The 20350-nt window shown below is 37.6% G+C and overlaps 1 protein-coding gene across 1 annotated transcript in view; it reads left to right on the top strand.

Moving 5' to 3' along the window:
• Window positions 1-20350, top strand: part of THEMIS (thymocyte selection associated) — a 199436-nt gene that overhangs the window by 35785 nt on the left and 143301 nt on the right. The window contains 1 exon segment of the mRNA NM_001098116.1: window positions 2666-2824. Coding sequence (NP_001091585.1) covers window positions 2666-2824 — 159 coding nt within the window.

Below are 20350 nucleotides of genomic sequence, written 5' to 3'. Positions count from 1 at the left end.
CCACAATGCCCTGTATTTTCTGTATTATAGCGTTCTTATAATCTGCTGCAATTGTTTGCTTACTTGTCTCTTCCCTTCAAAACAGTGCTTCTATGGAGAAAACATATGCATTGGACCTCTAATGCATGCGTGTGTGCTCAGTTACTTCAGCTGTGTTTGACTCTTTGTGACCCTATGGACTGTAAGCCACCAGTGTCCTCTGTCCATGGCATTATTCCAGCAAGAATACTGGAGTGGCTTGCCATTTCTTCCTCCAGAGGATATTTCTGACTCAGGGATCAAACTCACGTCTCCTGCAGCTCCTGCATTGGCAAAGGAACTCTTTACCACTGAGCCACCTGGGAAGCTTCTATATCTCTAATTACAATGTCAATTAGATTACTGCCAATTAGATTACTGCCAATTACAATGTCTGACACATAGTAAGTGTTCATTAAAGATTGCTCAATAAATGAGGAAGGGAGGTTGATGTGTTGGTAGATATACAATAATATAATGCAGCATTTTTTTCATGAAGCTTAAAATTAAATTGGGAGTAATAGAAACTAAAGTCATAAAAAGTTAAGTACAGGATGAGATAATACTGTAAAAGTAAAATGCTACTGTGAGATTAATTGCCAAATGAGAATCAGCAAATAACTATTCTGAGCTCACTGGAAGAAAATGTCACTGTGGATTTATTATTATTATTTAATATCCCAGTGTATTCCATAAGGGATTTGAGATGGCCAACAACACAATGTATTGAAGTTAATGAAAAGTAATGAACATATGTGTTTGTAGTTAAGGGAATAATGTGAGAAAAGAAGCAAGTTTTGGAAGGATACGAGGAGTGCATACACTAGCTTGTCTGCAAAAATGACCCTCATTTTTGGACAATAAGATTGGTGTGCTAGATTTCATTTCCATTCTGCCTGGAAGGCTGACTCCTGTGGAGTCAGCAGCTCCATTGTCCTCTAGCTTCTGGCTGAACTGGGGTGCACTGGCTTATGATCCAGTGGAGGAAGAGTGAGATCAGGACATTTATGTTCTCATGTTTTTTAGAACTGGCTGTGCTTGTGTGTAAATTGTCCCTTTGTTGAAACCTCTGTGTTGTTGTTCAGTTGCCCAGTTGTGTCCTTTTCTTTCCCACCCCATGGACTGTAGCACACCAGGCCACTCCATCCCTCACCGTCTCCCGAAGTTTGCCCAAGTTCATGTCCATTGCATCAGTATCCATTGCCCAAGTTCATGTCTATTGCATCCATTGCACACATGAGTCATGCTGTGTAAGGCCACCCAAGATGGACCAGGTCATAGTACAGAGTTCTGACAAAACGTGATCCACTGGAGGAGGGAATGGCAAACCACCCCAGAATACTTGCTCTGAGAACCTCATGAATTGTGTAAAACCTCCTTAAATCATTCTGATTTGCATATGTCCCCTGCTCCCTGTTGAGACTGATACAATCACAGAATTGTTTAAAGCTAGATTAAATGCCATTTCCTTCTGCAGAGGATCTTCCTGACCCAGAGATTGAACCTGGGTCTCTTGCATTGCAGGCAAATTCTTTACAGTTTGAGCTACAGGATAGACCTAGATTAAATGCTGGGCTTAATAGCTTTCATAATAACCATTAATGCTATAAAAATGTTTTAGATACCTGCTATATCTGTGAGAAAGGGTCTCAGCAGAGAAAAATTCAGAAAACCAACCAACTAACCTAAAATCTTATGCTCTTATTGTTCATATTTTAGTGTGGTAAAGAGGATTTAAATCATATTGGAGGAAAGGAAATTGATATATTTTAAAATCCCACAGTTCTGCAATGTTTATTTATATCAACCTCTAGTTTCCTGTTTTATTGTAAAGTGACAGTATCACAGAGATGTAGTTTGGGGGTTGTTTCCTGTTCACTGAGGGTAGGTTATCCAGAAGTTTTGCTTCTCCTGTTTCCTGTTGCTCATCTTTTACTTATTTCACTGTTCAATGTTTATCCATCAGGAGATATAAAAGAAAACTTAAATAGATGAAAAATTTAGGTTTGACATCTATGGTAAAAGGTTTCTTAGGAAGCAGACTGAAATCCTGAACTAAAATGAAGCTTTTCAGTTTGCCTGGATTGGTCTGCCCTCTATTGCCATCAGATATTGAGAATTGTTTCCAGCTTGTCAAAAACAAGAGAAAAAGTGGGCAAAATGTTATATTCATGATGATGAAAAGAACTAGGTATTATAAATAGATGTAATGCTCTTAATATGAAACCCAGGTATACAAACCCTCTGTCTTTGGAGATTAGATTGTATTACAACCTTGTTTGCAGTGTTTACTTAGATCATTATTGACTCATGTGGGTTTCACTCTGTGACCTAGCAAGAAAATATCATCAATTCCAGCAGGGAAGACATGGCTGAGCTTGACCTTGGAAAGTTGAGCTAGGGGTACTGAAGAAACCATAAATTCAATTTACAATAATAGCTAAAATAAGATTGTTTACACTTTGCCAGTGGATGAAGTGAAAAATCTAATCTTTTTCCTAGCACATGTTGTACATTTTGCCACGCTTGATTAAATTCCTATTTAGCAGGTGTCTAAGAGAAGAACTGAATAAAAACGCTTCATATGAGGCTTTTGATTCCTACTTTGGTCTTCATTATTGAATTCTTTTTTTCATCCTCTTTTCAGGTTCTATTTATGAAATGTTTGGAAATGAATGCTGTTTGTCAACAGGAGAAGTGATTAAAATTACTGACCTCAAAATTAAGAAAATCATGGCTGAAATTTGTGAGCACGTTGAAGGTTGTGTGTCTCCACAATCATTTGAACTGCCTATGAATTTTCCAGGTACATATTTTGCAACCATTTCTCATTTGTAAAACTGTATTGTTAAATGTTATATAATCTCTACAACTGAAAACAATGAAAAAATGGTATTTTTTGTTTTATTCTAGGGTAGTGGGTGAAAAACTCAAGTCTTATAGTTCAGTGATTTTTAAGGACTAACAGAAGGCAAACATTTTCTTGCCTTTTCAGTAAACATGTTTTACTTAGGGATTAATATTTTCTGCTAAGAGATATTTGTGAGTTCAACTATATGCACCATTAGTTGAGCTAGATAGTGGGAATGAAGAAATTACAGATATATTTTCATAATTTATGTAGAACTAATTAATCTTTCTTAATCATAGTTGCACTCTTTATTCCTAGCTCCCTGGATCACTGCTAAACTTCATTTTCTGGCCTTACTGACAAGTTTGGCTTCTCTTCTTTGTCTAGATAACTCTGTCATCAAAAATTAGCTTAGATATTATGCCTGCTAGAAAACTTTTGCTGAATTTGTAATTCAATCTAGATATCACTCTTCTATGTTACCACAGTATCTTGGGCACCATACTATACACCTTCAGTTCAGTTCAGTTCAGTTCAGTCGCTCAACGTGTCCGACTCTTTGCAACCTCATGAATCGCAGCACACAAGGCCTCTCTGTCCATCACCATCTCCCAGAGTTCACTCAAACTCACATCCATTGAGTCGGTGATGTCACCCAGCCATCTCATTCTCTGTCGTCCCCTTCTCCTCCTGCCCCCAATCCCTCCCAGCATCAGAGTCTTTTCCAATGAGTCAAGTCTTCGCATGAGGTGGCCAAAGTACTGGAGTTTCAACTTTAGCATCAGTCCTTCCAAAGAACACTCAGGGCTGATCTCCTTCAGAATGGACTGGTTGGATCTCCTTGCAGTCCAAGGGACTCTCAAGAGTCTTCTCCAACACCAGAGTTCAAAAGCATCAATTCTTTGGCGCTCAGCTTTCTTCACAGTCCAGCTCTCCCATCCATACATGACCACTGGAAAAACCATATCCTTGCCTAGACAGATCTTTGTTGGCAAATTAATGTCTCTGCTTTTCAATATGCTATCTAGGTTGGTCATAACTTTTCTTCCAAGGAGTAAGTGTCTTTTAATTTCATGGCTTCAGTCACCATCTGCAGTGATTTTGGAGTCCCCCAAAACAAAGTCTGACACTATTTCCACTGTTTCCCCATCTATTTCCCATGAAGTGATGGGACCAGATGCCATCATCTTCGTTTTCTGAATACTGAGCTTTAAGCCAACTTTTTCACTCTCCTCTTTCACTTTCATTAAGAGGCTTTTGAGTTCCTCTTCACTTTCTGCCATAAGGGTGGTGTCATCTGCATATCTGAGGTTATTGATATTTCTCCCTGCAATCTTGATTCCAGCTTGCTTCTATCAGCCCAGTGTTTCTCATGATGTACTCTGCATATATGTTAAATAAGCAGGGTGACAATATACAGCCTTGACGTACTCCTTTTTGTCTTATTCTTTAGACCAGAGTTGGCAGGCTTTTTTTGTAAAGGACCAGATGGTAAATATTTAAGACTTCACTTGCCAAATAGTCTTCATAACAACTACTCCACTCTGATGTTGTTACATGAAAGAAGCTACAGACACTACTTAAGCCAGTGGTTGTGGTTCCATATAAATTTATTTCAAAATCAGGGGGTTGGCAGATTTTGACCTGTGAACTATAGTTTGGTGAACTCTGCCTAAGAATAAAACCCATATAGGAGACATCAGAGACACAAGTTCGATCTCTGGGTTGGGAAGACCACTGGAGGAGGTCATGGCAACCCACTGCAGTATTCTTGCCTGGAGAATCCCATGGACAGAGAAGACTGGCAGACTACAGTCCATAGTGTCGCAGAGTTGGATACAACTGAAAAGACTTGTCATGCACGCATGCAATGTGGCAGTAAGGTGTGGCAGGGGTAGAAACATTCTCTAGTCCTATGATTATGTTATAATATTTTCGTGAACTTGTGCCTCTGAATTGTGAACTTCACGAGTGCTTCTTGGTGCCCTTCCCCACATCCTTAGTTGGGACAGTATGGCTAGAGTGGGTTGGAGTTGGGTATTTCCCTTCTCCCTCATGGAAAACCAGTGCAGGCTAAAGCTGGGTATTTCCCTTTCCCCAAGTGGAAAGGCGAGAGTGGGCTTTCTTGTGTATTTTCCCGAAGTTGAAAGCTAGAGTGGGTGTTAGCTGTGTATTTTCATCCCTCCAGGTCAGTGAGTCTTAATAAAGCACAGATTAAGAACAGAATGATCTGGCCTGTTTCAAAAAGGGTTTTTCTACCTTCCCTCTATGAGAAGCATGAGGGGATTTTTCTTTGATATTTACTGTGAGAGCTAGGTTGAGTTTTTGGTGGTAGAACTTAAAAAATTTGGTCCCTCCCTATGACTAGATCTCCCTGAAGGTTTTTTACTCTCATACTTGTCCACTGTAAGCCTCCAGCAATTTGTTGATTGCAGTTCAGATTTGTATACGCTGGTACTGGTTTTTGTAGCAGTTTCTTCTCTAGTAAATTGTGATTCTCTGTACTTGCCTGTAGGTCTCTCCAGTTGTGGAGGCAGTACTTTGTCCTCTGATCTCACTTCTCTAATGTACCTAAGAATAGTTATTGAATTTTTCAGTTTGTTCAGATTTCACTTTTCTTTTGGACAGAGGGATATCTGCCAAATTCCTTGTATGCCAGACTAGAAACCAGAAGTCTGGTGCTTTTTTAAAAAATATCTAATTATCAGATCAGATCAGATCAGTCTCTCAGTCATGTCCGACTCTTTGCGACCTCACGAATCGCAGCACTCCAGGCCTCCCTGTCCATCACCAACTCCCGGAGTTCACTCAAAGTCACATCCATCGAGTCAGTGATGCCATCCAGCCATCTCATCCTCTGTCGTCCCTTTCTCCTCCTGCCCCCAATCCCTCCCAGCATCAGAGTCTTTTCCAATGAGTCAACTCTTAGCATAAGGTGGCCAAAGGACTGGAGTTTCAGCTTTAGCATCATTCCTTCCAAAGAAATCCCAGGGCTGATCTCCTTCAGGATGGACTGGTTGGATCTCCTTGAAGTCCAAGGGACTCTCAAGAGTCTTCTCCAACACCACAGTTCAAAAGCATCAATTCTTCGGCACTCAGCCTTCTTCTCAGTCCAACTCTCACATCCATACATGACCACAGGAAAAACCATAGCCTTGACTAGATGGACCTTTGCTGGCAAAGTAATGTCTCTGCTTTTGAATATGCTATCTAGGTTGGTCATAACTTTCCTTCCAAAGAGTGAGCGTCATTTAATTTCATGGCTGTAGTCACCATCTGTAGTGATTTTGGAGCCCAGAAAAATAAAGTCTGACACTGTTTCCACCATTTCCCCATCTATTTCCCATGAAAGGATGGGACCGGATGCCATGATCTTCGTTTTCTGAATGTTGAGCTTTAAGCCAACTTTTTCACTCTCCACTTTCACTTTCATCAAGAGGCTTTTGAGTTCCTCTTCACTTTCTGCCATAAGGGTGGTGTCATCTGCATATCTGAGGTTATTGATATTTCTCCTGGCAATCTTGATTCCAGCTTGTGTTTCTTCCAGTCCAGCATTTCTCATGATGTACTCTGCATATAAGTTAAATAAACAGGGTGACAATATACAACCTTGACGAACTCCTTTTCCTCTTTGGAACCAGTCTGTTGTTCCATGTCCAGTTCTAACTGTTGCTTCCTGACCTGCATACAAATTTCTCAAGAGGCAGATCAGGTGTTCTGGTATTCCCATCTCTTTCAGAATTTTCCACAGTTTATTGTGATCCACACAGTCAAAGGCTTTGGCATAGTCAATAAAGCAGAAATAGATGTTTTTCTGGAATTCTCTTGCTTTTTCCATGATCCAGCGGATGTTGGCAATTTGATTTCTGGTTCCTCTGCCTTTTCTATAACCAGCTTGAACATAAGGAAGTTCACAGTTCACATATTGCTGAAGCCTGGCTTGGAGAATTTTGAGCATTACCTTAGTAGCGTGTGAGATGAGTGCAATTGTGTGGTAGTTTGAGCATTCTTTGGCATTACCTTTCTTTGGGATTGGAATGAAAACTGACCTTTTATATGTGTGTATATTTAGTGATTTTTTCAGTATTAGTCCAGGGATTACAATTAATGTCTTAATTTTTAGCAATCTAATTTGGATTAGCCAATCTAATTTCAATGGTATAAAAATTTGGCTCCCATATAGCTCTGTTTCTTACTCCTTGGTTCAGTTCAGTTCAGTTGCTCAGTCATGTCCAGCTTTTTGCAACCCCATGAACTGCAGCACTCCGGGCCTCCCTGTCCATCACCAACTCCTGGAGTCTACCCATTGAGTCAGTGATGCCATCCAACCATCTCATCCTCTGTCGGCCCCTTCTCCTCCTACCCTCAATCTTTCCCAGCATCAGGATCTTTTCAAATGAGTCAGCTCTTCGAATCAGGTGGCCAAAGTATTGGAGTTTCAGCTTCAACATCAGTCCTTCCAATGAACACCCAGGACTGATCTCCTTTAGGATGGACTGGTTGGATCTCCTTGCAGTCCAAAGGACTCTCAGAGTCTTCTCCAACACCACAGATCAAAAGCATCAGTTCTGCGGCACTCAGCTTTCTTTTTAGTCCAATTCTCACATCCATAAATGACTACTGGAAAAACTATAGCCTTGATTAGATGGACCGTTGTTGGCAAAGTAATGTCTCTCTGCTTTTTACTATGCTGTCTAGGTTGGTCATAACTTTCCTTCCAAGGAGCAAAAGTCTTTTAATTTCATGGCTGCAATCACCATTTACAGTGATTTTGGAGCCCCTCCAAATAAAGTCAGCCATTATTTCCACTGTTTCCCCATCTATTTGCCATGAAGTGATGGGACCGGATGCCATGATCTTAGTTTTCGAATGTTGAGCTTTAAGTCAACTTTTTCAGTCTCCTCTTTCACTTTCATCAAGAGGCTCTTTAGTTCCTCTTCACTTTCTGCCATAAGGGTGGTATCATCTGCATATCTGAGGTTATTGATATTTCTCCTGGCAATCTTGATTCCAGCTTGTACTTCTTCCAGCCCAGAGTTTCTCATGATGTACTCTGCTTATGGTGTTTTTATTATTATAAAAATCATATCTTATACACTGTGTGCCCATCAGCACAGATTGTGACTTTTTTATGCAGCTTTTTTTTTTTAATAAGCTAGGAGAAAAAAAAATGAAAGCAAAGCATTCATTTAAATGTCTTTTACTTTTGTAGTTACCTTTATTGATAACTCTTATTTCTTCACATACACTAGAGTCACTGATTTGTGTCCTCTCATATCAGCCTGAAGTACCCCCTTGAGTGTTTTCTTGTATGGAAGGTTTGGTGGTGATAAATTCTCTCAATTTTTGTTTATCTGGAAATGTCTTAATATTTTCTTTATTTTTACAGGATTTTTTTTTTTTCTGGACAGAGAATTTTTGGTTGATAGTCCTTTTCTTTCAGCACTTTAAGTATGTCATCCCAGTGATTTCTGTCCTCCATGGTTTCTAGTAGAAATTAGCTTTTAATTTTATGAGAAACCCTTGTACATGATGAATCTTTTATTTTCTCCTCCACCCCCACCTCCCCCACCAAATTCTCTATTTGTTTTTACTTTTCAACAGTTTAATTATGATGTGTCTAGCCATGGATCTCTGAGTTTATTCTACGTGGAATATGTTGAGTTTCTTAAAGTGTAGATTAATGTTTTTCATCAAATTTTGGAAGTTTTTACCATCATTTCCTCAAATATTCTTTCTACACTTTTTTCTCTTTCTTCCGAGATATTCATTTTTCACATATTGATATGCTTGATGATGTATCACAGGTCTCTGAAGCTCTGTTTGTTTTCTTCATACTTTTTGTTTCTTAGAATGTATAATCTCAGTTGACCTACTTTCAAATTTGACTTATATTCTCTATTTGCTAAGACTTGATTTCATACTTCCTTTTCATCCTGTAGACACAGTTTCTTTTGTTTCTTTGAATATATTTAACATAGCTGTTTGAATTCTTTCTCCAGGAACTCTAGTGTCTGGGCTTCCTCAGAAACAGTTTCTGTTGATTGAATTTTTTCCCCTTGCTTATGAGCCAGACGTTCTTATTCTTTTGCCTGTCTTGCAATTTAATGTCAAAATTGCATATTTTCAACAATATAATGTATCAACTCTAGAAGTTGGATTCTCTTCCCTCCTCAGGTCTTCTTATTGCTGATTGTTTAGTGATTCTTCTGAACTAAGTCTGCAAAGTTTACATTCTCTGTTACATACAGCCATTGAAGTGACTGTATAGAAGTCACTTCACTTCACTTCTGCTATAGAAGTCGTTGCTCGGAGGGCAATGAAAGTATGGACAGAGATTTCCTTAAACAACTGGAACCAAGAAGTTTCCCAATCTTTGAAGAGATTCTGTGTTTACTTGGAGATGCATTCAAACACTCAACCAAGCAGTTGAAAACTCTTGCTTAACTTTTATTTCCTGCTCATATAAAGCTTCAAATTCAACCAAAATTGAAAGTTTATGGACTTCTCAGGTCTTTCTTGAGCATGCACACAGTTTTGGGCATGTGCATGGTCATATACATTTATGTGGCCCTCTAGATTTCCAGGAATGTGTTAGAACTTCTCAGTGTCCTTATGGACACCTCATTCCTGAGCTTTTCATTTTAGGCTTTTTGGTTAACCTTCCTCCTCCCCAACTGTTACACACCACAAAAATTAAATAATTGCCTCTTATTGTTTTTGACAAATGCCATGAGGAAAAGTCTTTTCCCCCTCACTGAACTCAAAATAGACCAAATAGAGGCAGCATTACAAACAGAATCTTCCACGGAGTCACCAGACATGTCAAATAATAAGTATTTTTGAGAATGAGATTTGAAGGAACTCCAGCTTCTGCCCCATCTTATGACTGCTGGCTTTGCTATGATTGTAGGCTGTTGGTTTTCAAGCTACTATGAAGTTGAAGAGGGTAGGAAGAGTGGGAATACAAGCAAGTTAAAATGCCACAAAGTTTGCTGTTCTTAAAAAGATTCAGCTCTTAATATTTTTCCATTAATAAATTTTCTCCAGATTGCTGTAATTCTTTGATTAGTTTCCAGAGTTCTGAAAAAATTAATCCTGGTGATTTTTTTTTTAAACCAGTTTCTCTATTGCTTTTATGGAGGAGACAATTTTCAAAGGCCCTTATTCCACCATCCCTTTGACATCATCCACTCTTCTGTATTGAAGTAAAGTATACAAATGTAGATTCTTAATTTCTTGTTGATAATTCAAAAGTTTTGATGAAGATGACCATAACATTGACAATGGTATGCATGGTATCCTTTCTTTGCAAATAAAGACACCTACTGAAGAAAGATATATAGCTTTTAATCAGTAAATATAGCTGTATAGATGCAACTCCAGCAAATGAAAACTCAAGCAACAATTAAGAAAGAAAAGCTTTGTAGTGAGTTGGCAAGGACTCTTTAAGGGAACAAACTGAAAGCTGATTTTTTGCTAAAATGTGAGTGGGAAATTAAGCTTGCAATATACATAGCTGATTACATCACATATCAATGTTATGTTTCTAGATATATTTATTATGTTACCTAAAAAATCTTCAATATAGTAAAGGAAATAAAAAGCAATCACTTCAACTGTTTATGGAAATAAACATATTGTATTAGAAGCATAATTTGTTTTTTTATTAAGACAGCCCACTTGGTTAAGTCCTTTTATGAGCTAGAAAACATGTCATTCTTGTCAAATACAACAAAAATACATTCTGATATTTGGTAGTCGATTGCATTCTCCACATACACCAGTAAATCATGTAAAGTTTGGGTTATAGTAAAGTTCCAATCTAGATTACTTCTTGGAAATATTTGTTTCTCCTTCACAGTGTTATTAAACATGTGCAATAAATGCTTTCTCTTTAGACAAAAGAAGTATCCTAAGTTTCAGTATACTTTTTTTTTCTGATGGTCAAAGTTTATTTCCAAACAGCAAACTTACATAATATCTCTAAACCGTATGTTCAAGAAAGGCTGTGGTTGCATCTGTAGATTCACCATTAAAATTACATGGTTAGATTGAAGACATTTTTCTGTTTGAATTTTTAGATCATATTTTATGAATTTTATTATTGTGGAAGAATACTGTTGTGTAGGTGTGTGGAAGTGTGGTAGTAGAACTTAGATATGGAACATTTCCTGCTACCCTACACTCTATCCTGCCCACATCACAGTCTCAAATGAGAATCCCAATGATGTGTCAGACACTGTTCTAAATACTTATACATGTAAAACTGTTCTAAACACTTTTATGTATATATGGATTACTAATTGAATTCACATTTTGCATATGAGGAAACAGAGTTACAGAAAGGCTAAGTAACTTACCCAAGATCACATAGTTAAGTAAGTGGTTATGTTAAATCTACCTTGGTGGTGGTGGTTTATTGCTAAGTCGTAACTGACTCTTGTGACCCCACAGACTGTAGCCCTCCAGGCTTCTCTGATTTCCCAGGCAAGAACACTGGAGTGGGTTGCCTTTTCCTTCTCCAGGGGATCGTCCTGACCCAGCAATTGAACCTGTGTCTTCTGCATTGTAGGGGGTCTCCTGCATTGCAGGCAGATTCTTTACCGCTGACCCGCCAGGGAAGCCCCTAACTCTACACTAGCACTGCCCAGTAGACATTTAATATGCTTTTTCATCAAACATTTATGTGGCTATCCGAGAAAGCTTCATTTCTTCTACTCTTGGGTTTCTCCTAAGTGATCTAAGCAAGCCCAAAATGGAAATCATAGTCTTCTATAACCTAATCTCAGTAGTGACATACCATCATTACTGCTATATTTTTTGATCACACAGGTGAATACTGGTGATCTGGGTGGGGACTACACAAAGATGTGACAACCAGGAGGTAGGGCAGGAATCACTGGGACCTATCTGGGAGGTTACCAAACACAAATATTTTTAAAAGTTAAAAAAAAAGTGAATTAATTTTACAAATATATTTTATTTAAAACTATGTGTCTAAAGTATTGGGGCATCCCATCTGCCTGCAATGCAGGAGTATTGGGTTCAATCCCTGGGTCAGGAAGATCTCCCAGAGAAGGGAATGGCTATCCACTCCAGTATTCTTGCCTAGAGAATTCCATGGACAGAAGAGCCTGGAAGGCTGCCATCTATGGGGTCACAAAGAGTTGGACATGGCTGAGAGACTAATATACTTTCACTTTCATCTAAAATATTATTCTTTTTATATCTAATCAGTATAAAATTATTGAGATATTTTACATTATTTTCATGTCAAGCATGAATTTTTAATACATTAAAACCAAGCATATATTTTCCACTTATAGCACATATCAAGTCTGACCATGCAAATTTCATGTGGCCATATTTCAAATGCTCAATGCAGTGCTCCAGCTGTGGTACTGTATTGGAGAGCTACAGTATAGATCCAAACCATTCCAGAGTCTGTGCTCTGGAGCACTTCTTTCTTAATCATAGAAAAGAGTAAAGTAGTCTTTCTGTCAACCAGCATCAGTGTTATAATGAGGATCTGCAAACAAAATAAAAAATTAAGAAAACACAAAAAAGAACAAAAATTAAACAAACAAAAAATTATGAGGATCTACAAATCCCCCAGATACATGGCATTCTTTCTAACTTTTCTGTTATATGCAGTAAGCCTTGTAATGTTTCTAAATTAATGCTACTCTTAAATAACATAAAATAGGAATTTTTAAATGAATGTTGGAAATTCATTAACTATAAAATTTCTTTCATATGTTTAATGGACTGGAGTCATGCTTTAAAGACAGACTTTAGACAGTGCTTCCTACATAAATTAATTGCTACCAGATAAGTGGATAAATGGATTTCATTTGTCAAGAGGTCAAGCCATCTTTAAGTAGCCTTGTAGCTGCCAAGCTGACTTGCCATGCTTCATAAATTAGATCAGTCATGAAACAATAAGCCCATATGAATGCAGCAGTTAATTTCTCATGGCACAGCTGACAGCGTGAGCATCATGCTTTAGTGGTTCCCCTTGAGTCCCATCTCCCACAGGTAAGATGGGACTGAGCCAGGTGGATGTCTAATCCACAGTGGAGAAATATTGAGTTCAGGAAATCTCCAAAGTGTAATGAGTGCTTCCCAACCTGCCATTCTTTGCCCTTGAAGAAAATGCTGCCTTTATTACCTGGAATGTAAGAAAATATCTTGGGAAAGAGGAGGGAGACTTTAGGATCCTAGAATGTCTCTCAGGAGGGAGATACTCTCTACTATTTCCATACTGGTCAGGAAACAAATCTTTTACCTCCAGTTTCTGAGGCATGTGAAATGCTATGGAGAATTATCCTTTAACATATCTATATTACTTAACAGTAAAACTCTTTCTAAAATCATTTTAATTATAAATGTGAAAATTATAGGAAAGTAGTAATAATCAGTGACAAAATTGGATGAGTAATAACAGTATTTCTTCATGAAATTGATTAAGGTTAAATGATTAAAATTTATGAAACTTGCTCCTTTATGCATGGGTACTAAAACACCTAATACATTGACATTTTTCAAAATGAATTTCTCATTGTTTTATTTGGGAAAATATATACTTAATTGATAGAAAATGTAACACTACATTCAGTGGTGATTTATTATGTTTCATGTACCATTAGAATGACTAAATCTTTTATGTTTAGCCATTTTATGATTGTAGCTATAATTTTTTACTATAATATCAGTTTATAAAGGGACCTGATAGGAAAATTGTGTGAAAATATTTAAAATATACTTAATAGCTTTATAATACACGAATAACAGCTTGTCTTCATTTTTTAAATGACTTACATTAAAAGAAGCAATCTATACACCAGAATTTGCTGTTATTTTTCCATCTGGATGTTATGATGACACGTGATTCAGAAAAGCCATACTTAGGGCTCCCCGATTTCTGGACTATTTTCTATTTCAGGAATCATGGGCCATTCTTCCAGGTTTTGTGGGTCAACTTCTCTTAAGACATTTCTTCCCCTCTGTGCTCACTTAAGCAAAATAGATTCATCTCTGTCTCTTACATGAAATATTTTCCTAGATTGGTCATCTTATACCACACAAGAAAATGTGAAGTCATCTAAATGCTCAAAAATTAAGACTTTTACAATAATTTTTAGCTCCATTTTTTTTCCTGTGTTTTCTTCTCTGTAGTACGTGATCAGATTTCTTTTCCTCATCTTTGGTCTTTGAATAACTAAAGTATATATTATCTGAAAGACAAATAGACCAGCAGTTCTAGCTCAAAATGTTCTCTTTGCCCAGCTGTGTACCTCTTAGAATTAGACTGGAATTCTGTCAGAAAGATGATCTTAAAATAGACTCTTTTACAACTGGCACTATTCTATAAGTTCTCATAATATTAATATTGTAAGCACTTCTTCAAAAAATCTATGTCATCACTTTTTGCTCTTACCATCTCCTTCTTTTTCATGAACAATTCCTTCAAAGCTCCTTATGGTGTTGCCTCAGCAGTACCAACATGGACTCTTATGAGAGGAACCAGACTGGACTGTCCACCCAAATTGTCTACTCAGGGCTTCATTTCTTGAAGTAGATGTTGCTAAAGAACATTGCTGTACTTATATTTAGTTATATATCAGAGATTTAGAGTTTATGTCATTGAAGAAAAGATTTTTAATATTTTATTTTTTAGAGCAATTTTAGGTTTTCATAACACACTTGACATGAAGTACAGAGATGTCCCACACACACCCTGCCTCTGCATAGACCTAGCCTCCTCGATCTCCTCCCAGAGTGGTACACTGGTTACAATTGGCACATCATACTTGACACATCACAGTCATTGAGGTTCATGGTTTACATTGTGCTTTACTCTTGGTGCTGTGTGTCCTAAGGGCTTAAAAAAATGATATGTATTCACCATTATGTAATCATATTAGAGTATTTTCACTGCCCTAACGATCCTCTGTGTCTGGTCTCTTCATCTCTTCCCCCAAACCTCTGGCAACCATTGTTTTTTTTTTTTCACTGTTTCCATGTGTGCTATGCGCTCAGTCTCTCAGTCATGTCCTACTCTTTGCAACCCCATGGACTATGGCCCATCAGGATCATCTATCCATGGAGTTTTCTAGGCAAGAATACTGGGGTGGACTGCCATTTCCTACTCCAGACAATCTTCCCAACCCAGGGATTGAATTCACATCTTTTGCATCTCCTGCATTGGCAGGTGGATTCTTTATCACTGCACAACCTGGGCAGCCCAAATGAAAGTCAAAAAAGAGAACAGTGTGTGTGTGTGTGTGTGTGTGTGTGTGTGTCTACTCAGTTGTGTCCGACTCTTTGTGACCTCCTAGACTGTGACCTACCAGGCTCTTCTCTCCATGGGATTTCCCAGGCAAGAATACTGGAGTGGGTTGCCATTTCCTACTCCAAGAGGTCTTCAGGATCCAGAGATTGAACTCACATCTCTTGTGTCTCCTGCATTGGCAGGCAGATTCTTCACCACTACACTGTATTCATAGTTTTGCCTTTTCCAAAATATCATACAGTTGAAATAGTGGACTATGTAGTCTTTTCAGATTGGTTACTTTCACTTAGTAATATACATTTGAGGTTCCTCTATGTCTTTTTGTGTCTTTATAGCTCATTTCTCTTTAGCACTGAATAATATTACATTGTCTGGTTGTACCATAGTTTATATATCCATTCACTTACTGAAGGACATCTTAGTTGCTTTTAAGTTTTGACAACTATAACTAAAGCTGCTATAAATTTCATGAGAGTATTTGTAGGAACATAAGAAATCAATTCAGTTCAGTTCAGCCGCTCAGTCGTATCCGAATCTGTGCGACCCCATGAACCACAGCATGCCAGGCCTCCCTGTCCATCACTAACTCCCGGAGTCCACCCAAACCCATGTCCATTGTATTGGTGATGCCATCCAACCATAAGGAATACAACTTTTTAAAGTTATAAAATATACTGATTTCTTCTAACTTTGCAGATGCCACATATATCTTGTAGAAACTTAGAAAATGGAAGAAAATGCAAAGAAGTAAATGTAGAAAATGGAAGAAAATTCAGGGAGCTATAGTCTCATCACTAGAGCTATTTAGCATTAATATGTAGTGCATTCCCTTCCATTGTTTACAAGTGCATTGTACACCTACACACATATAGACACATGTTTTCATATGAAAAATAAACATATTTGTGAGGACTTGCCAATGTCATTAAATATTCTTCAAAACATGATTTTTATTTTCTATATAATGGTCCATCATGTGGCTATACCATAATAAATCCATTCCAAACATGATCATTTATGCAATTTCATTAGAACAGTCTTCTAGCTAAAGTTTTGTCTGCACTTGTGATTATTATGATTTCATATACATAAAATTATGACTTCAAAAGTAAAAATGTTTTTAAAGTTTTGATGCATATTGCCAAATCACATTCAATAAAACTTCTGCCAATTACATTCCACTGCACCAAAGAATTGATGCTTTTGAACTGTGGTGTTGGAGAAGACTCTTGAGAGGCCCTTGGACTGCAAGAAGATCCAACCAGTCCATTCTAAAGGAGATCAGTCCTGGGTGTTCTTTGGAAGGAATGATGCTAAAGCTGAAACTCCAGTACTTTGGCCACCTCATGCGAAGAGTTGACTCATTGGAAAAGACTCTGATGCTGGGAGGGATTGGGGGCAGGAGGAGAAGGGGATGACAGAGAATGAGATGGCTGGATGGCATCACTGACTCGATGGACATGAGTTTGTGTGAACTCTGGGAGTTGATGATGGACAGGGAGGCCTGGTGTACTGCGATTCATGGGGTCGCAAAGAGTCGGATACAACTGAGCGACTGAACTGAACTGACTGAGAAACTAATAAGCGAAGAAGGCAATGGCACCCCACTCCAGTACTCTTGCCTGGAAAATCCCATGGATGGAGGAGCCTGGTAGGCTACAGTCCATGGGGTCACCAAGAGTCGAATACGGCTGAAGCGACTTAGCAGCAGCAGCAGCCGCAAAAACTAATAAGAGGCCCAATTTGACTGCTTTTTTTGAAGTAGGGGAGTTGGTCTGTTACACTTAGTTTTTGATGATGAGGTTAATTTTCATCTTTTTTCTAACATACTCTGTGCCTTTTTGCATTACTTTATTGGGAAGTTAGAGACGGTCATGTCTAGGCTGCTAGACAATCGACATTTAAATCCCTCTCAGTCAGATATAAAACATATGGAGCTCCAGTTTGTTTATCTGCAGTGTCTAAAGTGATCATCAACAGCAAATCCAGTCTCTCTGATCTCTTTTGCAAATTATTTTCAGGGCCAAAATCTGAATAGTCTGAACTAGTTTCAAAGGTGTTAAACCTTGCCAGATCTCCCAGCGCTCTAACGAGGCTCATCTCAAAAACTGCTCATGAGCTCTTGCTGACCAAGTACCAGGTCAGATCTTTTGTATGAGGTTCAGGAAAAATTTTCAGAGCCAATCCAGTGGGAATTATGGTGGTATTCCCAACTGAAGAGCCATTGCCAATTTCAGGTGGGATTTTCAAATTTATGTTATTTGAGTTATTTTGGTTGCCTACTAATATGGGATCAAGAGGATGTGCTTAGGAAGAAAATATTCCTTTATACATGCTGGTGAATTTAGAAAAAAATGTTTGGTTTTCTTTATTGTGCAAATCAAAATCTATTTAAATCATAAGCTCTGAAATCCATTTAGAACTTATGGTTACATTGGAAAACTATATCTCTTCCTAATTTGAATTTAATGTAAACTGATTTTTAATTGTTTTGTATAACCATGGATAACAGATTTTTTTGAACACTGCATGGTAAAAATCAGCAAATATGTCAGAAAAAGCACAACATTAAAGGAAACACCACAGCATATGTTGACAGTTATAGAAGAATTGCTGCTGTTTTCACCCTTCACACCAGAATAATTTTTTCAATATTTACCTCCCATGTGTAGAGAGGGAAACATATGGGGCTTTACATAATCATAAGCATAAACAGGTGGCTACTTAGGTACATTTAATTTGCAAGCAGCATCAATACTGAACAACACAATCAGCACCACATGGCTCCCAAACTCTTTCCATTAGCAAAATTAAGATCATTAAAATAGAGGGAGGGTATACTCCTCCCTCAATTGGCTTCAACTACCCTTCAGAGCCATGAATAAAACACATTTTCAAAAATGCCTTGGCATTTTGCTGCTTCTTTTCTTCAAGGGAACTTCAGCAACTGTGTATAATGTATACCTTGTGAATAGCTACAACCAGCGCAATATCTGCATTTAAAATGTGCTTACATCTCCCTATAATCAGCTTATTATGAGCATAATATTATGATGGTTAAATTCTAAGCAAATTTATCGAAGCACGGAGTCAGACAGACTCCTCAAAGCCACCTGGAAATATTTCCCCAAAGGCAGTCCAGCTAAAGAAGTCACCTGAGGCGCTTTTCCATAAATAAACACTCTGGCATAATCTACAATGGTTGCTGGGAATTAGTTTTACTCGGCCTGTGTCACTTACTACTGAATTGTGGATTCTGCATATTTTGTCTCATCTAATTTGACCCAAACTGAAATACCTAGTGTGTAGTCTTCTGCCCTATAAGTGTTAGTCTCTCTGATGTTATAACCATCCTACAATGGCTTAGAACTCCAGAGTGAAAGAAAATGAGGTGAAAGAATAGCTATTATTTTTTTGTTTTTTTCCTTTTTTGGTGCTTGCTATGTATTAAGTGCTATCTAAGTGTGTTACATGTATTGACTCATTTAATCATCAGAATGACTTTATGAGGAGGATGATACAATATTCTCCATTTTACAGAAAAGGAAATTATAACTTGAGAATCTAAGTTCTCAACTTTACACAGTGGGGGAAGGACTGAGGTCAAAATTAAACTGTTTGAATCAAAAATTCTTACTCTGACTACTTTACTTTACTGTTGGAATAGTAGTATGTTGCTGGCCCTGAAAATGCTAGTGCCTGAAATCACCAAGGGCCAGAAATAGTAAATCTGTAATATTTCGATTATCCTCCTAATAAAGCCTTATGAAAGATTTGAGGGGACTAATTGTCTATGGGGGTTCTTTCCAGTCCTGAAGCCTCTTTGTGTGTGTATTCTTATAATAAAAGGGGCAGTGCTCTGCAGAACTGCAAGAGTCCAGAGAACTGTGCTCTTGTCAAAATTCATGAAAAGAAAAATTTCTCACATCTTCTCACTTCATCCTAGGTCTATTACTCATTCTCGCTGTTTAGTAGAGACAAAGTTTTAACATGAACAAGGATATATGGTACTTTTATTAATAAAGCCATGATTATAACAGAGTTTTAGGTATAGACATAAAATTATATCATTTGATTTTAGAATCTAGCATTATTTACATGAGTTATTTGCTAAATATCTCAAATGTGTTAGATATGCATAGTCAAACCTTTTAAGGACTTAGTGGGAAAATAAGAGTGTTTTTCATGTGGTGTTTGAACCATTAAAGTAAAAATGAATCAAAAGATTTTATGATTTATTATTTTTTACCCCCAAGTAAAAGAACTATTAAAAACCATTAATAGCTATTATAGATAATTCTGATTTCATTATACATGTAAAGACATTCAAACATAGGAATCTACATCCTCACTTAGCATTTAACATTTAACAGACTTGGTCACCATCTAGATATGTCTTCTCCCCCCCTAAATACCCCATTAAATTCCTATGCAAAATTTTCTTACGAACTTTGACTTTCCATGCGTTCCTTTTTTGCTACTCTTAGAGACTTCTGTCAAGATTGTTAGAATCACTTATCAGTTGATGATTTTCAATAATCCTATAATTGAGAAATCTGAAAAAGTTTTTTACAGCTTGGATGTTAATATTATTACATTTCATTACTTTGCCCAAGAATTTTGTGGGGTTTTTTGCTTTGATAGGGTATTTCATGCATCTCATTAAATCTGAAATTAAGTAGAGATAATTGAACTAAAATTTCTAGTCAAAATACCAAATTTGGGGTAGTATTGAAGAAGATAGTTTTTGTAGGATATCCTGACTTAAGAATTACCTTGGGAATATAACAAAATAATAGGAAAATGCAGAATAAAAAACTTACATAAGCAAGTATAAAATAACAGGGATCCTTAAGAATTTGATAAGTTCTAATGAGGTGGATGAAACTGGAGCCTATTATACAGAGTGAAGTAAGCCAGAAGGAAAAACACCAATACAGTATACCAATGCATATATATGGAATTTAGAAAGATGGTAACAATAACCCAGTGTACGAGACAGCAAAAGAGACACTGATGTATAGAACAGTCTTATGGACTCTGTGGGAGAGGGAGAGGGTGGGAAGATTTGGGAGAATGGCATTGAAACATGTAAAATATCATGTAAGAAACGAGTTGCCAGTCCAGGTTCGATGCACGATACTGGATGCTTGGGGCTAGTGCACTGGGACGACCCAGAGGGA

Source organism: Bos taurus, chromosome 9 (genome assembly GCF_002263795.3).
Source record: "Bos taurus isolate L1 Dominette 01449 registration number 42190680 breed Hereford chromosome 9, ARS-UCD2.0, whole genome shotgun sequence".
NCBI lineage: Eukaryota > Metazoa > Chordata > Mammalia > Artiodactyla > Bovidae > Bos > Bos taurus.
The sequence above is the reverse complement of the archived record's forward strand: the minus strand, read 5'-3'. Positions and strand labels throughout refer to the sequence as shown.